Raw genomic sequence first — 19158 nt, forward strand, 5'->3', positions numbered from 1 at the left:
AGTCAATTTAATTCATTCATGATTTTGTTTTTACGCTGTAGGTGCTTCAACACTTTCTCGACAGACTCATTATATGAAAATTCAGTCTAAGGTTCAAATTTTAGAAGAGAAAACTAAAGAGGCTGAGAGAACAGCTGAACTGGCTGAGGCTGATGCTAGGGAAAAGGATAAAGAACTAGTTGAGACTCTGAAGCGATTAAAAGATTATGAATCGGTATGTATTTTTATCTTGTCAGTCAAGGAGCTTGGAATAATTCTTGCCACTCATGGTTACACTGTTCCACTCGTGGTTAGACTGTTCTGTGCCATTTACTGCATACCATTTGAAAACATTCCAGAAGCATCTTATGATAAAGGTTACCCTAACTGATTTATAGTAAACTATTCAAACTTTTGAGCAGCATTTCCTTTTTGGCAGGAGAATTGTTTTCAAACCATTTTATCAAAGCATTTTGCCCAGATAAGCAGCTTTGGTGAGGCAGCAGGATTAGATTCTTTGTAATCCGGGTGACATTGTGCCACTCTGTAGACATGACATCATCAGTTAATCTGATAAAAGTTATAACAGGGATAGTTTTACCACCTACTGTGCCCACAAAGCCTTACTTTGTACTTTTTATATTTTTAATTCTGACTATCACTAAGTCAGGCAACTAATGACTTACATATTCTAATGGTATCGCTGATTCACCCTCACTATTTTCTATATTTTGTTAAGTGTTTTGTATGTAATATTCTGAGTCACTTTGCCGTTAGGATGCTGTACAGGGAAGTTTCAATTGTTCCATTTTTAATCATTATTATTACTGGATTTGTTTTTTAAAATCAATAAAACAGTTTAGTGATATAAATCTTAGGTATCTGTGCACTTCCTCTCAGACTTAATAAGAAAATAAATTCATGAATTTGATAATTTATTCAAATAAACTATGTTATACTTAAACTAGATTGGGTATTTTTCAGGGAGTATATGGTTTAGAAGATGCTGTTATTGAAATAAAGAATTGTAAAAACCAAATTAAAATAAGAGATCGAGAGATTGAAGTATTGACAAAGGAAATCAATAAACTTGAGTTGAAAATCAATGATTTCCTTGATGAAAATGAGGCGCTTAGAGAGCGTGTGGGTAAGTCATCTTTTAAAATATGTAGTTTTCTCAACCCTAATTGTCAACTCATTTTTTATTTTTCTTTTTGTTTATTATTACTAATTTTAAATAGTTGAATGCTTTTTTTTGAATAAATCCTTCTATAAAAATATTTAAAACAAATAAAAGTGGAGCTGCTCTGATTGAAGCGGGATTGGGGATTTGATGGGGTTGACATGGGGTGGGTGGGCAGGCCTGGAACAATGCTTTATTCGGTCCCGGATCTCCTCAGTAATAATTGTTTAAAAAATGAACGTCTCCTAAGTTAATACCACATATTAGAAGTTAACCTTTTTTTCCCAACAAAAGTAGGATTTATATGACCATAGTAGTTTGCAAAATACTCTTGTTTCAGATGAATTCATGAGGATATTTAGAAATACTGTCTAAACCTTTTTTAAGACTTTTAAGTACTTTTGTAATTTAGACTGCTTAAGTTTTACTTTGGTTGAGTATTTTAAGGTTACTATTGATTCTAAGAAGTAATTAGTAAATATAGCTTCAGAGTTTATGTATTGATTTCAATAAATAGTTCATTAGTGAATATTAGTTTGAGTGTTATGACAATCCAATGTAAATTGCTACTTTAAAATGCAAATAAAGATCTAAATAATGGGCCAGCCCTGTGGCTTACCGGTTAAGTGCGCGTGCTCTGCTACTGGTGGCCCGGGTTCAGATCCCGGGCATGCACCGATGCACCACTTCTCCGGCCATGCTGAGGCTGCGTCCCACATACAGCAACTAGAAGGATGTGCAACTATGACATACAACTATCTACTGGGGCTTTGGGGGGAAAAAAGGAGGAGGATTGGCAATAGATGTTAGCTCAGAGCTGGTCTTCCTCAGCAAAAAGAGGAGGATTAGCACGGATGTTAGCTCAGGGCTGATCTTCCTCACGAAAAAAAAAAAAAAGATCTAAATAATGATTTCATTATACTTGGTAAATACCAGTTAATACTTTCTTAAAGTTAAAATGATCATCTGTAAAAACTATTCTCTAGAGGAAGGAAAAATAAATATTTTATACAAATTATTTATTTGTAAAAAAGTATCTAATTAGTACCCAGAGTCATGCCAAGTCCTCAAGTTAGACATCTAATCAACTTGACCTATCAGATCACAGCCAATCTGGAAGTTCCTGAATGTGACTGAGCCATCTAGATAGCTGTCACAAATACCAAATTTTCTATTAAAAGCTTCAAATCTTGGTTTATAATTACTTAAGACAATCTTGATATCTGGTTGTCAGAGCATAGCTGCTTAGTAAGAGGAAGTTAGGCATACTGGGAGCATCAGACTAGTCATGATAATGTAATTGATATGGACATTAATAATGACTACTATGTACCAGGCAATGCAGATATACTTCATTTGGGTTAATTTTATTATACTCCTGACAATAAGCCAAAAAAATAAATAAATACAGTATTATCCCTACAACTTAGTTAATAGTTGAAAGTGGGACTTGAACCCAAGTCTGTTTTATTCAAAAGCTTCTGTCTTTAATTAATACAATATAGTACCTGTAGGTTTTTATCAAGATTTCCATTAAGAATTGTGATAAAATTTTAACTTGTAGGGTTACAATTAAATATCTGGAAAATTCTTACACAAGAAAGTACCCCATTCTTCTGTGATGCTGGCTAAATAAATTATAATCAGTTGCTATATGAAGTTTTTGTAGTTCATTTTGAATGTTGATAAGGTTTTAATTATATTACTTTCTATTTTAGGCCTTGAACCGAAGACAATGATTGATTTAACTGAATTTAGAAATAGCAAAAATTTAAAACAGCAGCAGTATAGAGCTGAAAACCAGATTCTTTTGAAAGAGGCAAGTGCAGTAGTCAATTGGTTATTTTCTTGGTTGAACTAAAGAAAAATACTAATAATTTATACTTTTTAGATTGAAAGTCTAGAGGAAGAACGACTTGATCTGAAAAGAAAAATTCGCCAAATGGCTCAAGAAAAAGGAAAAAGAGCTGTAACTTCAGGTATACTCAGTTATTTCAAACTTTTAAAAGAATCATTGCAAAATGAATTATCTGGATCTGAAATTTTCTGTATGTTAGAAATATTATCACTGTATTCCTGTGGTTCTGCTACAAGTTTAATAAATTAAATTAATGGCCTGATGAAGAATATATAAGCAAGTGTCATTGAGTTCAGTCCTAAATCTGAAACAGGTAAAAAAATAAGAAAAATAAAACAAGTGAACAAAAACAAACTTCAGAATCAGGGACTTTTGAAAAATTTACAGTATAGTCTCTATTAATTTCTAGATGATCCCAATATTTTGTGATTAGTAATGATAAAACTTAGTAATTTTTATGTTAATATATATTACAATTAATATTTTCCCTTTCCTTGAGAGCTATGCATTGAAAACTTTCTCTGTATATTATTCTGTACTGAGTAAAAGTAATGTTTTATTGAATAAAAATTAATATCTTTTCTTTTGCTTTACCTTACATGATATAAAGAGAACAATTGGTTAAGTTTTTTAATAGGTATTGCAGTGCTTTTCTATAAAAAGATATAGAGAAGGATTTTTTTTTTAATTTGGCCCAAGTCCAGAAGTATTTATGAATAATAGAGTTTTTTTGTTTATTTGGTTTTGTTTTTTTAGCATTACGGTCTCTATAATACATCAAAAAATTTCTAGAAGGGCAAAACTTCATAATTTATTATTGTGTTAACCCAGTTTAGTCATTATTCATGATTCTTGTCTACTTTCTTTATATGTGTCTTTTAGCTATTTTAGTATTTGTTAGTTAACACTTTAATATAGAATGGGCAAAGAAGGATAGTGAAGATAAAATTCATATTAGTTTTTCATATTAATATCTTTTTAAAAGTGAGCACCTCAGAAGGTTGTATAGGCTACATATGGATCAAGGATTTTGGAAATTATTCTACGTTTTGTCTGAGGTAATACTTGATTCTAGTTTTTAAGAATTAAAATATTGGAATAATAAGAGTTATTGTTATGTTTCTAATTTGTTAATTATTTTATATATAGGATTAACTGTTGAAGACCTGAACCTAACTGAAAACTTTTCTCAAGAGAATAGAATGGGAGAAGGAAAATTTGATTTCATGAGCCTCAAAAATATGAGTGAAGCACAATCAAAGGTAAACAATACAGGATCGCTATGGAAAAGAGAATAAAGAATATTATCAGTGCTTTCATTTCTGACCCCATTATCTCATTTTGGATATCATTTCTTTTTTTTTTTTTTTTTTTTGTGAGGAGATCAGCCCTGAGCTAACATCCGCCAATCCTCCTCTTTTTTTTTTTTTTGCTGAGGAAGACGGCCCTGGGCTAACATCGGTGCCCATCTTCCTCCACTTTATATGGGACGCCGCCACAGCATGGCTTACCAAGCAGTACTTCGGTGCGCGCCCGGGATCCGAACCAGCGAACCCCGGGCCGCCGCAGCGGAGCGCGCGCACTTAACCGCTTGCGCCACCGGGCCGGCCCCAAGGATATCATTTCTTTTTATAGATGTTAAGTTAAAAAAAAAAATTTCGTATTTAAATAACTTGTTGATCCAAAGATTGATTAATGAGACATTATTTACTCTGAATAGAGATTAGGAGTTCAGATAAAATAGAGCTGCTGCATAGGAGACCATCATTGAGTATTCCACAGTCATATCAGAGTGAGCCAGAAGAGAATATGACCATAGGGTCATTATCAAGAAGGTTATCTGAACTTCGTCATAGTGTAGAAGGTGAAGTGGATCCTTTTGTCTCTTTAGCTAGACATTCTTCATCTATACAAGAAAAAGATATTAATTCACCTCCAGAAATTACAATAAAGGAGATTTTTAAAGCACCATGTCTACAATCTTTAAGAAATCTAGAATCATTAGTCAATACCTTGAGTAGGGAGAGTCATGAAGAAATAAATGACTACTTATACTCTCTCTGATGACTCTGTGAAGAAATTGTCAAGAAGCCAGCAGGCACTTGAGAAGACTAGTTTCACACAAAAAAGCAGTTCATCTTTACAAACTTTATCAACAGCTTCAGACTTAATGCAGAAGTTATCACTTAGGCAAAAATCTGCAATATTTTGTCAACAAATACATGATAATAGAGGTGACATGGATAAATCACAAGTAGCAACATCAGAAGATGAACAAGTTCCTGGCCAAATAAAATATGCTGATATCAGTTTGAAAGAAGATATAAGACAAAGTGAAGAAGTACCCTTACAGACAGAGATTTTGAAAAGTAAACTTGAAGTTAATCTTCCAGACCCTGTGCCTAGTACTGCACAGTCGAAATTATCGCAGGTAGATCCACTTGAAAGCCTTATAGAACAGCTACGGAGAGAACTAGTATTTCTTAGATCTCAGGTGAGCTTTCCTCCCAATCACATTCCTGAGATTGCTTTTTTATTAACTCTTTTTTTTAACTTCTCTAACAAAGTTCTGTAAGTAGTAATTATAGTAAGAATTTTTTTGTATTTGCACATTAACCCTAATTTATACACATTCTGTTTTGTTAAAATCTAAAAATGATATGAACTCATTGACTTGCCTAATTTGTTAAATGTTTCTTTAGAATGAAGTCATAGCACAGGATTTATTGATCAAAGAAGCACAGAGTAGAAATGCAGAAATAGAGCTTGAACGTCATAGAAACCAGGCAGAACAGGTAGTGTAAAGGCAGAACATTAAAAGAGATGATTGTGGTACTAAAGACAAAAACCTTCATTATATCTGTTTGCCTTTTGCCTTGGATGTGGGGGGAGGGAGAAGATGGGAGGAGGATTACCGTCTGTTTTACGTTTTAGATTTTATTTTATTTTTATGGCTGCTGCTGTCTCTATAGCTTGTTTTTGGTGTAGTAAACCTCCATTGATCAAACTTTTTTTAAACATCAAAACTATAAACTATTGTGATATTTTGTAAATCAATTTTATTCTCTTTATGTTTTATTCAGAATGAATTTCTTTCAAGAGAACTAATTGAAAAGGAAAGAGATTTAGAAAGAAGTAGAACAATAATAGCCAAATTTCAGAATAAATGTAAGTTACTACTATCTCTTATTTTTCTATTTATTTATCCTATACTGAAAATCATGGGTCTGAGAGGACTTTAATACCTTCTGTTTTTTGTTTTAGCCTTAGTTACCTCCCTAATGTATGGACTTCAGTCTTTCTCAGTCATCTGTTTGGTTTGCCTTGCTATATTCATTTTCAGAAAATGTTACTAATCTGAATTTTTTATGATGATAAATAAGTCCATTTTTTCTCTTTTGTTCTCTAATGAAAGTGAAGTTTGAAAAATTTAAAAGATTTTTAATATAAAGTGAAGGCAAAGTATGCTTATGATTTATTTTTTTCATATATACATGATTTAAATAGATGTACCATTTAACTCAACTATTCACGCGTTGGATTTATAGTTGAATTGTTTTGTACGTTTATTTACGTTTGTGTTTTACAAATGAGTTGTTTTTCCTATATGTGAAAAATCTATCATAGAATAGTGTAAATTGTGAAAAAGATCTATTCATTAATGAGAAAAATATGTTATTTTAGTAAAAGAATTAGTTGAAGAAAATAAGCAACTTGAAGAAGGTATGAAGGAAATATTGCAAGCTATTAAGGAAATGCAGAAAGATCCTGGTGTTAAGGGAGGAGAAACATCTCTAATTATCCCTAGTCTTGAAAGACTAGTTAATGTAAGTTAATTTTTCTTATTAATGGTTTTATTTTGTTTCATCACTTTAAAGATGTTGTTCCACTGTGTACTGGTCTTTAGTTTCTAATGAGACCTGTGCTGTCATTTGAGTCATTGTTCCCTGTATGTAATGTGTAATTTTTCTGAGGTTGCTTTCAAAACTTTCTCTTTATATTTGGTTTTCATCAGTTTGACTATAATGTGCCTAGGGGGGTGTGTGTGCACATTTGTATGTGTGTGTGTGTATGTGTATCTTGTTTGGGGTTTGCTGAGCTTCTTGAATCTGTTTACTTATGCTATTCACCACAGTTGAGAAGTTTTCTGTCATTACTTTCTTCAGGTATTTTTTCTGCCCCATTCTCTCTGGGACTCCAGTGAAACATGTTAGACCTTTTGATATTCTCCCACAGGTTCCTAAGGCTCTGTACATGTTTTTCTTCCCTAGTTTTTTATCTTTCTTTCTTCTAATTGGATAATTGCTGTTGATTTATGTTTAGGTTCACTGATACTTTCCTCTGTCATCTCCCTTCTGCTGTTTCAAGGGTCAGCCTGAGACTTCGCAGAGTTTTTACACAGAAATTGGAGCTCCCTTTTGCTGGCTCTTTTCTTTCTGAGATTCCCTTCTCACTTTTCTGTGGCTTTGGGCTCTATCCTCTGGTTTTCTAGGTCAGAAAGATGACTGGTCACTGCAACTGCAGCCTGCCCTCAGAGTAAAGCCTTAAAAATGGCAAATTCACTTCTTGTTGGTCTTGTCTTTCAAGTTCCATGTGCCCTCCAAAATCTACTTGCTTTTGTTCATCTTCTGGAACCTTTAAGTAGTTGTTTTCTGTATTCACTTGTTAAATGTGGGAGGGTAGGTCTGTTAGGACCTTCGTGCCACAAACCTAGAAGTGTAATAGAGTGTAGTAAGAATATTTTAAATGTTTAAAGACTTACGCATTGCTACAGGAAAGATTTTAGCCATGAAATAATATTCTATTTATATTTACCATGCAGGGACTTAAGAGTTCTACAGTATTAATGAGTGTCTGTTACAGAAACTTGAATAAAATATGCATTTTAGATCCTTAATATTTAAACATGTCATTTACATAATCTGAACATATTTAGCATACATTATTATATTGATTCCCAAATTTGTACTTGATTTAAATAGAAGAAAATTCTTATTATTCATTGAATTGTTTTTTTTTATGATGACTAGTCAATAATTGAGTACTTTTTTTGGTAACATCACTAAATTGTTAGCAGAAAGAGAGAGTGATATTGGTATGTTAAAAATTTCCTGAGGCAAGAAAATCATTTGACAAAATTTATGAGAACCATTTGATTCCCTTTATATGTTATTCATTCTGACTTTCCTTCTCTGTTTGGTGACTTTGTTTTGCTGCTGCTGTTTTAAATGTCTAAAATGATTCTTCATGCTTTCTTATATGAACATCTTTTGTCCTGGATGCTACCCACTACTAATACTTGTCTCAGATCAAACTTTGTTCTTCAAGGGAAACTCTACTTGATGACCAAATATGAACAGAGTGAGTAGCCCAGGAAATTCTAACTTCTATTTCAATGGACAGCCACTGGCCTTCCCAGAACCATTGCTTCCATTGATTTCCTCTGCCTTCTATTCTGGATTGTCATTCTTTTTTCTGATTGATATGTCCTGTCTGAAACTCACAAATACCTAACAATACCTCCTCTAAGAACTTTTTAGAGTTAGTGATACTTTAGATCAGATAATTCTGGCTTATGCACTTTGGTTCACTTTCTTTTGCTACGGGATATTTTTCAGTGCCCCTAATCATCATCTAATTCAATCTCATTTTACCAAAAGGCCGTGTAGACAACATAGTGCTATTTCTCAGCAAGACAACCAGCTAGACTACCTTGTTGTCTGTCAGAGTACCTGCTTCTACCTACTTCTGTCTTCCTGGTATCTCCTTTGAATTAGTAGAACTTATTATTCCACATGGCCTGCTCTGATCTCCTTAGGGTAAAGCCTTACTTTTATAAATCTACTGCCTAGAGTTAAATCCCAGATTGCCCTCCTGAGGAGAATACATTTGGTTTTACTCATCTTACCTTCTTTGTCTTCTACCATCATTTCTGCAGCTTTACTTTGCATTTAACATTTCTGTTCCATACAGTTCTTTTAAAGTCCAAATACATTTATATGTATGTATTATGTACATGTGTACACAGGTGTATGTATATTTATGTGTGCCATTGTTGGAGAATTAGGACCAGTGAAGCCTCTTGGATAATATTTTAACATTTGACATATTATCTTTGCCTATACAGCACTCTTGCATAATACTGTGTCGTTATCCTTTGCCTTCGTTATCCTGTGTGCTTCAACTATGTGGAGAGGAAGCAATAAAAAATGCATTTAGTGGGCCAGCCTTGTGGCGCAAGCAGTTAAGTGCGCGTGTTCCGCTGCGGCAGCCTGGGGTTCGCCGATTCGGATCCTGGGCATGCACCGACATACCGCTTGTCAAGCCATGCTGTGGGGGCGTCCCATATAAAGTGGAGGAAGATGGGCATGGATGTTAGCCTAGGGCCAGTCTTCCTCAGCAAAAAGAGGAGGATTGGCAGATGTTAGCTCAGGGCCAATCTTCCTCACAAAAAGAAAAATGCATTTAATTGAATGTAGTAGCTATTTCATTCCTTTGTTCATGCTTTAAATTCAGATGCTGCATAGTTTCAAAGCATTTACATATAAATTATTTCATTTTGACTGAATAAAAATCTTGTGAAGAGGATAGAGCTAACACCTCTTTTTTAGAGATAAGGAAACTAAAGTGTAAAGAATTTAAGTCACTTGCCCAGCTAGTAAGAGATTGGTTAAGATTTGAACACTAGTCGTCTTATTCCTGTCCAGTTGTTTTTCTAGCCTACCAGTCTACTAAGATTACCTAGATGTTTGTTAACTGTTATAATGAAGTAATTACTATGCTTGGTAATATTGATGGAAGTTAAACTAGAATTTTATAAATTTAAATTCATAAATAAGAAACAGATTTGGCATATTTTGTTTTTATACATGGCAATGGGAATAGTAAAATGCTTAAATGTGAATTTTATTTAAAGGTAGATTTTTTTTACTGTGATTTTAGTGTTTTTGTTCACATTTCTTCAGTATAATCTAAATATATTAGGCTATAGAATCAAAGAATGCAGAAGGAATCTTTGATGCCAATCTGCATTTGAAAGCCCAAGTTGATCAACTTACTGGAAGGAATGAAGAATTAAGACAGGAGCTCAGGGAATCTCGGAAGGAGGCTATAAACTATTCTCAGCAGTTGGCAAAAGCAAATTTAAAGGTGAGAATTTTATTAAATAAAAGAAAATTCTAAGCATGTGAACATAGGTTTAATATGAAACTTTTAATTTTTTAAAAATGACCACTTTATGAGAAAATGCCTCTTGAATTAATTCTTTCAACGTGAAGAAAACTCCTGTTTGGATTTTTCTTATAAAATTAAGTGGAAAAATAAGTACCTTATAATATAAAAGAATACAAAAATTCTAAATATATACCTAGTCATTTCTAAATAGAAATTAAATTATGGCGTAATTAATTCCTGGCAGTGCATTCATATATCTACTTTTTAAAAATATTCAGCAGGAAACGTAAGTTACTACTTTTAAATCTGCCTTTATTTGGGTGTAAGAGTTGTGCTTCTCATTCCTGAACTGTTTGTTTCCAGATTGATCATCTTGAAAAAGAGACCAGTCTTCTACGACAATCAGAAGGATCGAATGTTGTTTTTAAAGGAGTGGACTTACCTGATGGGATAGCACCGTCCAGTGCCAATGTCATTAATTCTCAGAATGAATATTTAATACATATCTTACAGGTACTGAAAATTTTACATGTGAATAACAAAAATAATTGATAGTGTGTTTTTTAATTTAGTCTTCATGTATTCCTTTGAGTTCTTAGAGCATTAACAGTGAGATATGTTTTTAATGGACTTTGATGTTAGATGGAATATTATGAATAAAAGCAGTTTATTCCATTTATCGGCATGGGAAGCATGCTGATGCATCTTGTTCACATGCATGTTGTTCATATGAAATATATGATTGACAGGTAGAATAACATGCAGCTACCATAAGGTAGTAGTATATAAGTAAGGTGAGTACTTTTATTTGTTGCTGGTTGGAAAAGCAATTCAAGTGAATAAAGTCTGACACAGCTTTTTAGTGTAATGATTAGAGTTGTTTATTTTTTATGTTAACTACAAGAAAAAGCCTTTAAACCAAAGTGTCTTCTATCTCTTTCTTCCCTTTACCCCGTTAAGTATTAGTTAATCCAGCAGCAAATTAGAAAAGGTTCTGCTTGCCTTGTGTTTGTTTCTCACTTTTGCTGTTTGTATCGTGGTCGTTATGAATGGCCTATGAGAGACGCTTTTCATTATTTCATCTGAGGTGTTAATACCTGTAACATCATGTACATTACAAGTATAAGTATAAAAATGTGTTCAGAATCAATGAAAATATGTTGTTGATTATAAGCACTGTTGTTTCCCTCCATTTGTGAATATACTTGAGTTATAATTATCAAATACTCATTTTTATATTTGGAAATTACATTAATTAATCTTTTTTTTTGAATATTGGAGTTTATATGTTATCTAAGTCGGGAGGGACAAATTTAACTACTTATTTAGAACATTATAGTTCATTTTATATTATTACTTTTAAATTTATAATTTTAGAACTTTATGATTTCTCTTAGTCTACTGCAGTATAGGGACACTGTCAACAAGTAATGCTTGAGATAAGATTCGTGGGTTTTTTTCATCTTTTATAAAAAACATATGAGAAGCATGTGGTAGATTAGAGAGCACCAATTGGGAATCTGAAAACCTGTTCAAAAGTGGCAAAACAGGTGCTTGGACTCCCAATCCTAAGGCAGCATAGAGTGCTGGAAGTAGCAGGGCCTTAGGAGACAGACAGACGTGACCTCAAGTGTTGGATCTGCATACACATAAATCACCTAGCCTCAAGCTTGACACATGTGCCCAGGAAATGGTTACCAGGTGTAGAGCTAATGAGTTTTTTAATGTTGAGTAAGTTACTTAATCTTTTTTAAGTCTCAATTTCTTCGTCTTTAAAATGAAATAATTGGAAGAATAGTTCTAGTGGAGGCATGCATGTATAAAAAGAGTATGTGAGGTTGAGTGACTACAGGTAAGGTCGTAACTACTGTATCTGATAATTTGTGTGGTTACTGTAACTATCATATACGATAAAAATTATTTTACCTGTTTTATAGTACTTCTCTTTTACACATGTTACCTCATTCCATATGACTTAAACTAAGATGTTCAAAATAATCATAGAAATGATATGTGCTGTTTACGGATTTGGTGACTATTCTCTTTTGTATATTTGTCTATAATCTTGTCAGAATATGAATTTATACCTTCAAATTTAAAATGTATTCTGATGCTTTTTTAATTCTTATTTCTAAACCAATTTTTAGGAATTAGAAGATAAAGAAAATAAGTTAAAGAATTTAGAAGATTCCCTTGAAGACTATAACAGAAAATTTGCAGTAATTCGTCATCAACAAAGCTTATTATATAAAGAATATCTAAGGTATAGGTGTTTGCTGAACTTCATAAATATAATTGTAGCATATTCTTGTTAATGATTAAAAGTAACATAAAAAATATTTAGATATATTTTTTTACCCTTCTCTCTTGCCTCTTCCCTTCTGCTTTGTCTGTGTCTCAATTTCCTTATCTATAAAATTCTGTAATAGTAATACCTTTTTCATAGGATTATGAAACTTAGGTAAATTATTATATGAAAATGCTCAGATATGAGCATTTTGTAAATGTCATGGCACATATGAACACTTTCTAAATGTCAGCTGTTAGCATCATTCATCATCACCATCGTCATTATTCATATATTTTGATAGGAAACTAACCTATTTCTCCTTATCTCTGCCATCTCATCTATATCAATAGAATAATTTCCTTAGTAGTAATTTGAATTCCTGATCAAAAGTGATTTAAATACTAAGGGGTAATTATTTTCTGATCTAACAAGAAACCCAAAGCTAATTATAGGATGGGTCATATTTAGGGGTATTGTAGTATAGGTCATATTATCTCCTGCTGCAGTTATAAAATAGATGCAGGAGTTCAAGGAAGAGGGAACCATGCTCATTCAAGAAGCAGGGCATTTTTTTCCCACATAACTTTTTAATTTTAGATAAAATTGTTTTCCAGAGGCTTCTGACAGATTTTGACTCAGATTTCATTACTCAGAATTAGGCTAATGAGCTGTGCAAGTCTGAACTGTTCAGTGGCATAGAGAATGATGACACCCTAATTGGTTTATGCCAAGCAGATTGCAGGTGACTGTGGAATGTCTCTTGGGTAGGCAGCAGTGTCATACATGCCTTCTTTTAAGTCTAAGTATTTCTAATTTTGTTTGTATTCTAAATATTTTGCAAGTATTTAACACTCAAATTTAAGAATAGGGTCAGAATATTGAGACTTGATTTCCAGAATTAGTTTGAGGTATTGATTATTTTCCTAATTTTTTTCTATTTTTAATAAAATATTTATGAGATTCAGCTGCAGTTGTTATATTGTAACAGTTGTAGAGTGGTGATTCATGGAATAATGAAAATAATTTGATAAAATAGTTTCTTTATCTTGCGTTTATTAAATAAAAATTTAACTTCCAGGCTAAATCCTTTTTGAATGGAATTTTGACATCTTAGGTTATCAGGGACTGAGTAGCTATGATGTCTCTTGTTTTATGAAAACTCTAAATTTACATAATCTAAAGTTATCTCTTCCTATAGTTAAATATTTCATTAGGTTTACCATGTTGGTGTCATTTTTATTTTTTTAAGTGAAAAGGCGACCTGGAAAACAGAATCTGAAACAATGAAAGAGGAAAAGAGAAAACTTGAGGATCAAAACCAACAAGATGCTATAAAAGTAAAAGAATATAATGTAAGTAAAACACTTTTAAGATCGATATGCAATATCGTACAAAGATAGCTAAATTCAACAAGTAATATAAATGTGTCTGTGCAGAATTTGCTCACTGCTCTTCAGATGGATTCAGATGAAATGAAAAGAACACTTTCAGAAAACAGTAGAAAAATCACAGTCTTGCAAGTGAATGAAAAGTCACTCATAAGGCAATATACTACATTAATAGAAATGGAGCGACAACTGAGAAAAGAAAATGAGAAACAGAAGAATGAATGGATATCAATGGAGGCTGAAGTTGGTGAAAAAATTGGACGTTTACAACGATTTAAGGTCTGTGTGATTTTTTTTTGACTCTGAAAATTTTTGAACATGAAGAAAGGATAGTATAATGAAGACCCATCATCAATTAATAGTTAACTTTTATTAACATTCGACCATAATTGCTTCATCTGTCTGTTATAGGAATATTTTAATTGCAGACATTTCTCCCCTAAATATTTGTGTGCATCTCTAACAAAGCCTTTTTTTGTTTACATAACCACAATAATTTATCACACCTAACAAAATTGACAACAATCCCTAACATTATCTAATGTCCAGACCATATTCATATCTCCTCAGTTGTCCCAGGATCCACTCAGGGACCCCGCATTGTATTTGGATATTACATGTCATAAATCTTTTAAATATAGAATCCCCCCTGGTTTTTTCACTCTCTGAAAAATGTTGACGATTTATCTGATTATTTTCTTGTGTAATTTTACTTGTTTCTCAATCCATTTTATTTACTAAAAATTAGCTCTGAAGTCTTGGTTATATTCAGGTTACACATTTTTGGCAAGAATGCTTCATAAGTAATTCTTTGTGCTTTATAAGTAATGCTTTATATTGCATCACTTTAAGAGATGGAATGTCTGGTGGTCCCATGTTTCATGGCTGATTACTGTGTTGGGGGGAGATAGCCATATATCTCTATTATTAAGTGATTTAGTTAACTCTTTGGTGATATTTTGGTACCACGCAAATAACCAATTCTTCATCAGTCTTCCTAATGGCTTCACCATCCACTGATGATTGTTGTTGCCTGACTCAATTATTTCATTAGGAGTTGCAAAAATCGTTATTTTCTGGTTATATTATGTTCTCTACATTTATTAGCAGATACTCATTTGTAAAATAAAGAGCTTTCCCTCATCAGCGTAGGCTATTTGGTTATCTTGAAGTATAGTTCCTACTAGAAAGGCAAGGTAAAAGCTTCCTTCTTTCCTTTTTGTGACCAGTTTTCAGAATACAGAGTTAGTGTACTCTGCTTCTACCTGTCCACCTCCCCCCCGCCCCCCACTTTCTCTTCTTTAAGTATCATAACAGACTCATACACTTTTAAATATTCAGTGTGTTTTAGTCAGTTATAGTCATTCTTTTGTCTCAACTTTGGCCAGTGGGACACCTTTAAAGCTGGATCTTGTATCCTTCTGACAAGAATCCTTTAGTCTTTGAACCAAGCTTCAAAGCTTAGTTTGTTTTCTGGCACAACAAGATGTCCAAGACTTACCTTATATCCTTCCTATCCAGACTTGGATAAGCTGTTTCTCCAAAAGAACCCTGGTTCTTTTTAGTGGGGAAGGCATTTAGATACCAAAAACTGGTCACTGAGTGTCATTGTTCTTGGAGTATCTTTGCTGCTAGTCCCTTTCAGTGGACAAGTTAGGAAAATATGGATAGATTTAAACCATGAATTCATATTGTTATTTCCTCTGCAAATTTAACATTTTGGGTTAAGTAGATGGTATGGAGTTTTTACTAACCTTTGATTTTGTACTTGTATTTCTTTTTTCTTACATGGAAATCTCTAGTAAAATAACATTAAATCTAACATTAAAATAATTATTTGTTTTGTCCTACAATATTCATACATTAATTTGAAAATAATAATCTTGTATTGGTATTAACAATAACAATAGCAGTGCTACCAGATGTAGTTTAAAATTTCTTCACAATTCTTATTTTCTTTAGAAGATCTCTCAGTAAAGATGTATAGTCAAGGTAATATATTCTACAGTAACTTGAAATAATTCTCCTTTTTGTGTGATTATGCTATACATTTGATATATAGTTAGGCTCATTTGTTTTGCGTTGGTTTTCAATTTAAGGTATTACTTTTTTTTTCTTTTTTTTAATTGAATTTGAATATGTAAAACATTTATATGTTCAAAAGATATAGTCAGAGAAATCTTCTGTCCTTGTACTTTTCACTCCATTCTGCCCCACCCCCTATAGGTATCTGATTAACCTTCTGTTTCCTTTTGCAAATGTTAACAAAGATGCAAAAAGTTGCATCCCACTTGTACCCTTCTGCACCTTGCTTTACATCTGACCTTATGTAGTTTATTTTAAGCATGTATATGTTGACATGTCTAAATTTACATAGGATTATATAAACATAAGAATTCAAAGTAAAATTAAAATGAACTTGAGTTTCTTACCATCCCCTTTTAACTATAGTAATGGGTGAAATTGTCATGCTAATAAATCTATTTTCGATGTGATCTTAAAGCTGTTCCTGATGCAACAAGAAACCTATTGAAAAATGAAATATTTTTTTATTTGAATATATAATAAGGGAATTTTGAGACTTGAGAAATGTTCTTATTTTTATTTTTGTGTTAGATTTTGTTGAATATACTTTTCTTAGAATGTTACAAATATAGGTCGTGTTTGAGATAGAAGGGAAAAAAGAACTGGAATTTTCTTCCTCTTCAACCTGCTTGTTCAACCAGATTTTTTTTTTTTTTTTTTGCAAGAACTGGAAAGGATAAAAAGAAAGGATATATTTAAGGGATGGGAAACAACCTCTAACCCCCATCCCACCCCCAAAGATAAAGTGCATCTGAATCCCAAGGGTAAGGTAGAATAGTGTATACTTATTCAAATGAACAAGAGACGTTGTCAAAATGAGATCTGAAGCACTATTACAGTATTTTTCCCTCATTATTATACTTAGAATGAATTATAACCATAAATTCTTTATCTTCCTCACTTCATAAATTTGGTTATTTCTTGTACTCCTTCTTTATCAGCTTACTTTGGAGAGAACTAAAAGTTTAGACATATCTTTTTGATGTTAATACAGTGTCTTTGGATAGTGACTTTTTATAGCTCTGTAGCTAATGAGTAACATGAACTAAGTAACTTAAAGGCTTTGATATTGTTTATTATAGATAGCTATGGTGGAGAGGAGTTTTTTCTCCCTGAATAATGTTTCCCTCGTGTGAACAAAAAATTTTCTTTTATTACAAAGCTAGTCTGTGTGACTGTAATAAGCCGAAGTAGCTAAGCTATAAAGGTCACCTGTGGTAGTGCTAATTTTGCCATTCTGCTGTCAAAAGGCAAGTTTTTTTTTAATCTTTTGAAATTTGGAAAAGCCATCCAAAGATACATTCTGAGTGATATATTTTTTTGCTGCTGTGTGTTATGCTTTTCTAAAATTAACTGAATTTCATTTTAGTATGACAGAAATTATAAAAGAATTCACTTCGTTTTTATTTTTATGATTAAAAATTTCAAAATAATATTATTTCTTATATGAAAAATTAATAATTATTGCAATATTTTTCTTACATGAGAAATCTTATTTTTTTTAAATGATTCTAAAATCTGTTTTGCTTTCAGTTGTATTGTCTTATCCTTCTCAAAAATGGCTAGTGCTCCACCAGAAAAAAATGCACCAACTTAATCAGTGTATCCTTATTTACCTAGGAAATGGCCGTTTTCAAGATTGCAGCTCTCCAAAAAGTTATGGATAATAGTGTCTCTCTGTCTGAACTAGAATTGGCCAATAAACAATACAATGAACTGACTGTGAAGTACAGGGACATCTTGCAAAAAGATAATATGCTTGTTCAAAGAACAAATAACTTGGAACACCTAGAGGTAAGTTTGTGTAATTCTTGAACCTAGCCCGTCTTCTTTGGTGACATCTTATCCATAGGTGCAGAATGACTTCTGGATGACTTCATCCAGGCCATTCTTCTTAGCCCACTTGCGTGATTTAGCTGAATCAAACCTCTTTCCACCAGGCGCTTAAGAAATAAAAAAGAGCATGGAACAGATAGGATATTACAATCAAAAGAGGAAGCATCATTAAGTACCTTTCCCGTTCTCTTACCCCTGATCCCAGTGCAAATTATTCTCTCATGGTCCCTTGCTTCTGTTCCTTGGGATGGATGTAGCTGAGAGTGGGTGAGATATTAATGGCTCTTTGTGGACTGTGGATGAGCTCTGCAAATTCACATCCTTTGTTATTGTAGAGATAGAGAAGAGTGGGATGGAGCATCTTTAGTTTAGTTCAGACAGTCTATAAATGTGGCCCAGACCCTTTGTAGTTCGCTTCTAGCATCTTGACCTTCACACCTTTTACAGCAGACAGACCAAGCTCCTGATTTGTTCATCTTCCTCATCAGAAATAGGGGCTTATGTCTTTTGGCTTATTCTCATTTCTGATCCTCTCATAGGAGTGGAATGAGATCTAATTCCTTTGACTCAAAAGCTTTTACTTGCTTAGAGGGATACGTTCAGGAAAACAAAACATTATTCTAAACAGCTTTTAATGTCTTCTACAGAATTATCTGAGTCATTACTTATTAATGGTAACTAGAAGTAATTGTGATTAGTTTACTTTTTACTATTTTTGCCTAAGAGAGATGATTGTTAATTTTTTATAGAAAATTCTGAATATTTAGGTGTGGTAATAATTTATTTCCTTTTTCCCCATCTTTCATGTCTGTTGTCCTCTCCTCTCTAGCATTAGAAAATCCTAGGTAAGAAATCTCCTGTAGAGAACATGTCAATGAGTAATTTTTAACTTTATTTTATCTATTTTTCCAAAGAATATTTTTCATCTTTCCTCAAAACTTAAAAAATTTTGTATTTGAATTGTATCTCTTTCTCGCCTTTACTTCCAAAATCTCAGTTATAATTCTGAACATGTATCCATCCCTGTTGGCAATGGCTTTGTTTTATTCTTTATTATCTGTATTGTGGTAGCCATTACTCATATCCCTATCTCCAGTGTTACATTCTCCTTACTGCCACCAGAATGGATCATTCTAAACATGAATCTGACCATGCCACTCCCTTACTTAAAACCTGTCAAAAGCTGCCAGTCACTTAAAGAATAAAAGCGATTATTCCTCTTGTGATTAGCACCCCCTTACGTCAGATCATCTCCTGTGATGCTCTAAGGAGTTTCACAATTTATGTTTTAGAAACTGAACTACCAGTTTTCTACAACAGTGTTTTTTCTTACATATATTCTTTTGTGCATGCTGTTTCCTTTGTC

At 32.8% G+C, this 19158-nt stretch overlaps 1 protein-coding gene across 4 annotated transcripts in view; it reads left to right on the forward strand.

The window, feature by feature from the left end:
• Window positions 1-19158, forward strand: part of CEP290 (centrosomal protein 290) — an 89535-nt gene that overhangs the window by 21249 nt on the left and 49128 nt on the right. For 3 of the 4 annotated variants that reach the window (XM_058568696.1, XM_058568698.1, XM_058568697.1), the window contains exons 13-26: window positions 42-214; window positions 964-1126; window positions 2881-2981; window positions 3054-3141; window positions 4170-4282; window positions 5723-5815; window positions 6104-6188; window positions 6705-6847; window positions 10005-10169; window positions 10557-10706; window positions 12341-12456; window positions 13733-13835; window positions 13920-14150; window positions 17577-17750. In XM_058568696.1, coding sequence (XP_058424679.1) covers window positions 42-214; window positions 964-1126; window positions 2881-2981; window positions 3054-3141; window positions 4170-4282; window positions 5723-5815; window positions 6104-6188; window positions 6705-6847; window positions 10005-10169; window positions 10557-10706; window positions 12341-12456; window positions 13733-13835; window positions 13920-14150; window positions 17577-17750 — 1898 coding nt within the window. The remainder of the gene's footprint in view (window positions 1-41; window positions 215-963; window positions 1127-2880; window positions 2982-3053; window positions 3142-4169; window positions 4283-5722; window positions 5816-6103; window positions 6189-6704; window positions 6848-10004; window positions 10170-10556; window positions 10707-12340; window positions 12457-13732; window positions 13836-13919; window positions 14151-17576; window positions 17751-19158) is intronic. The other variant, XM_058568699.1, reaches the window with a different exon arrangement.

The sequence above is a fragment of the Diceros bicornis genome, chromosome 25, assembly GCF_020826845.1.
Source record: "Diceros bicornis minor isolate mBicDic1 chromosome 25, mDicBic1.mat.cur, whole genome shotgun sequence".
NCBI classification, from domain to species: Eukaryota; Metazoa; Chordata; class Mammalia; order Perissodactyla; family Rhinocerotidae; genus Diceros; species Diceros bicornis.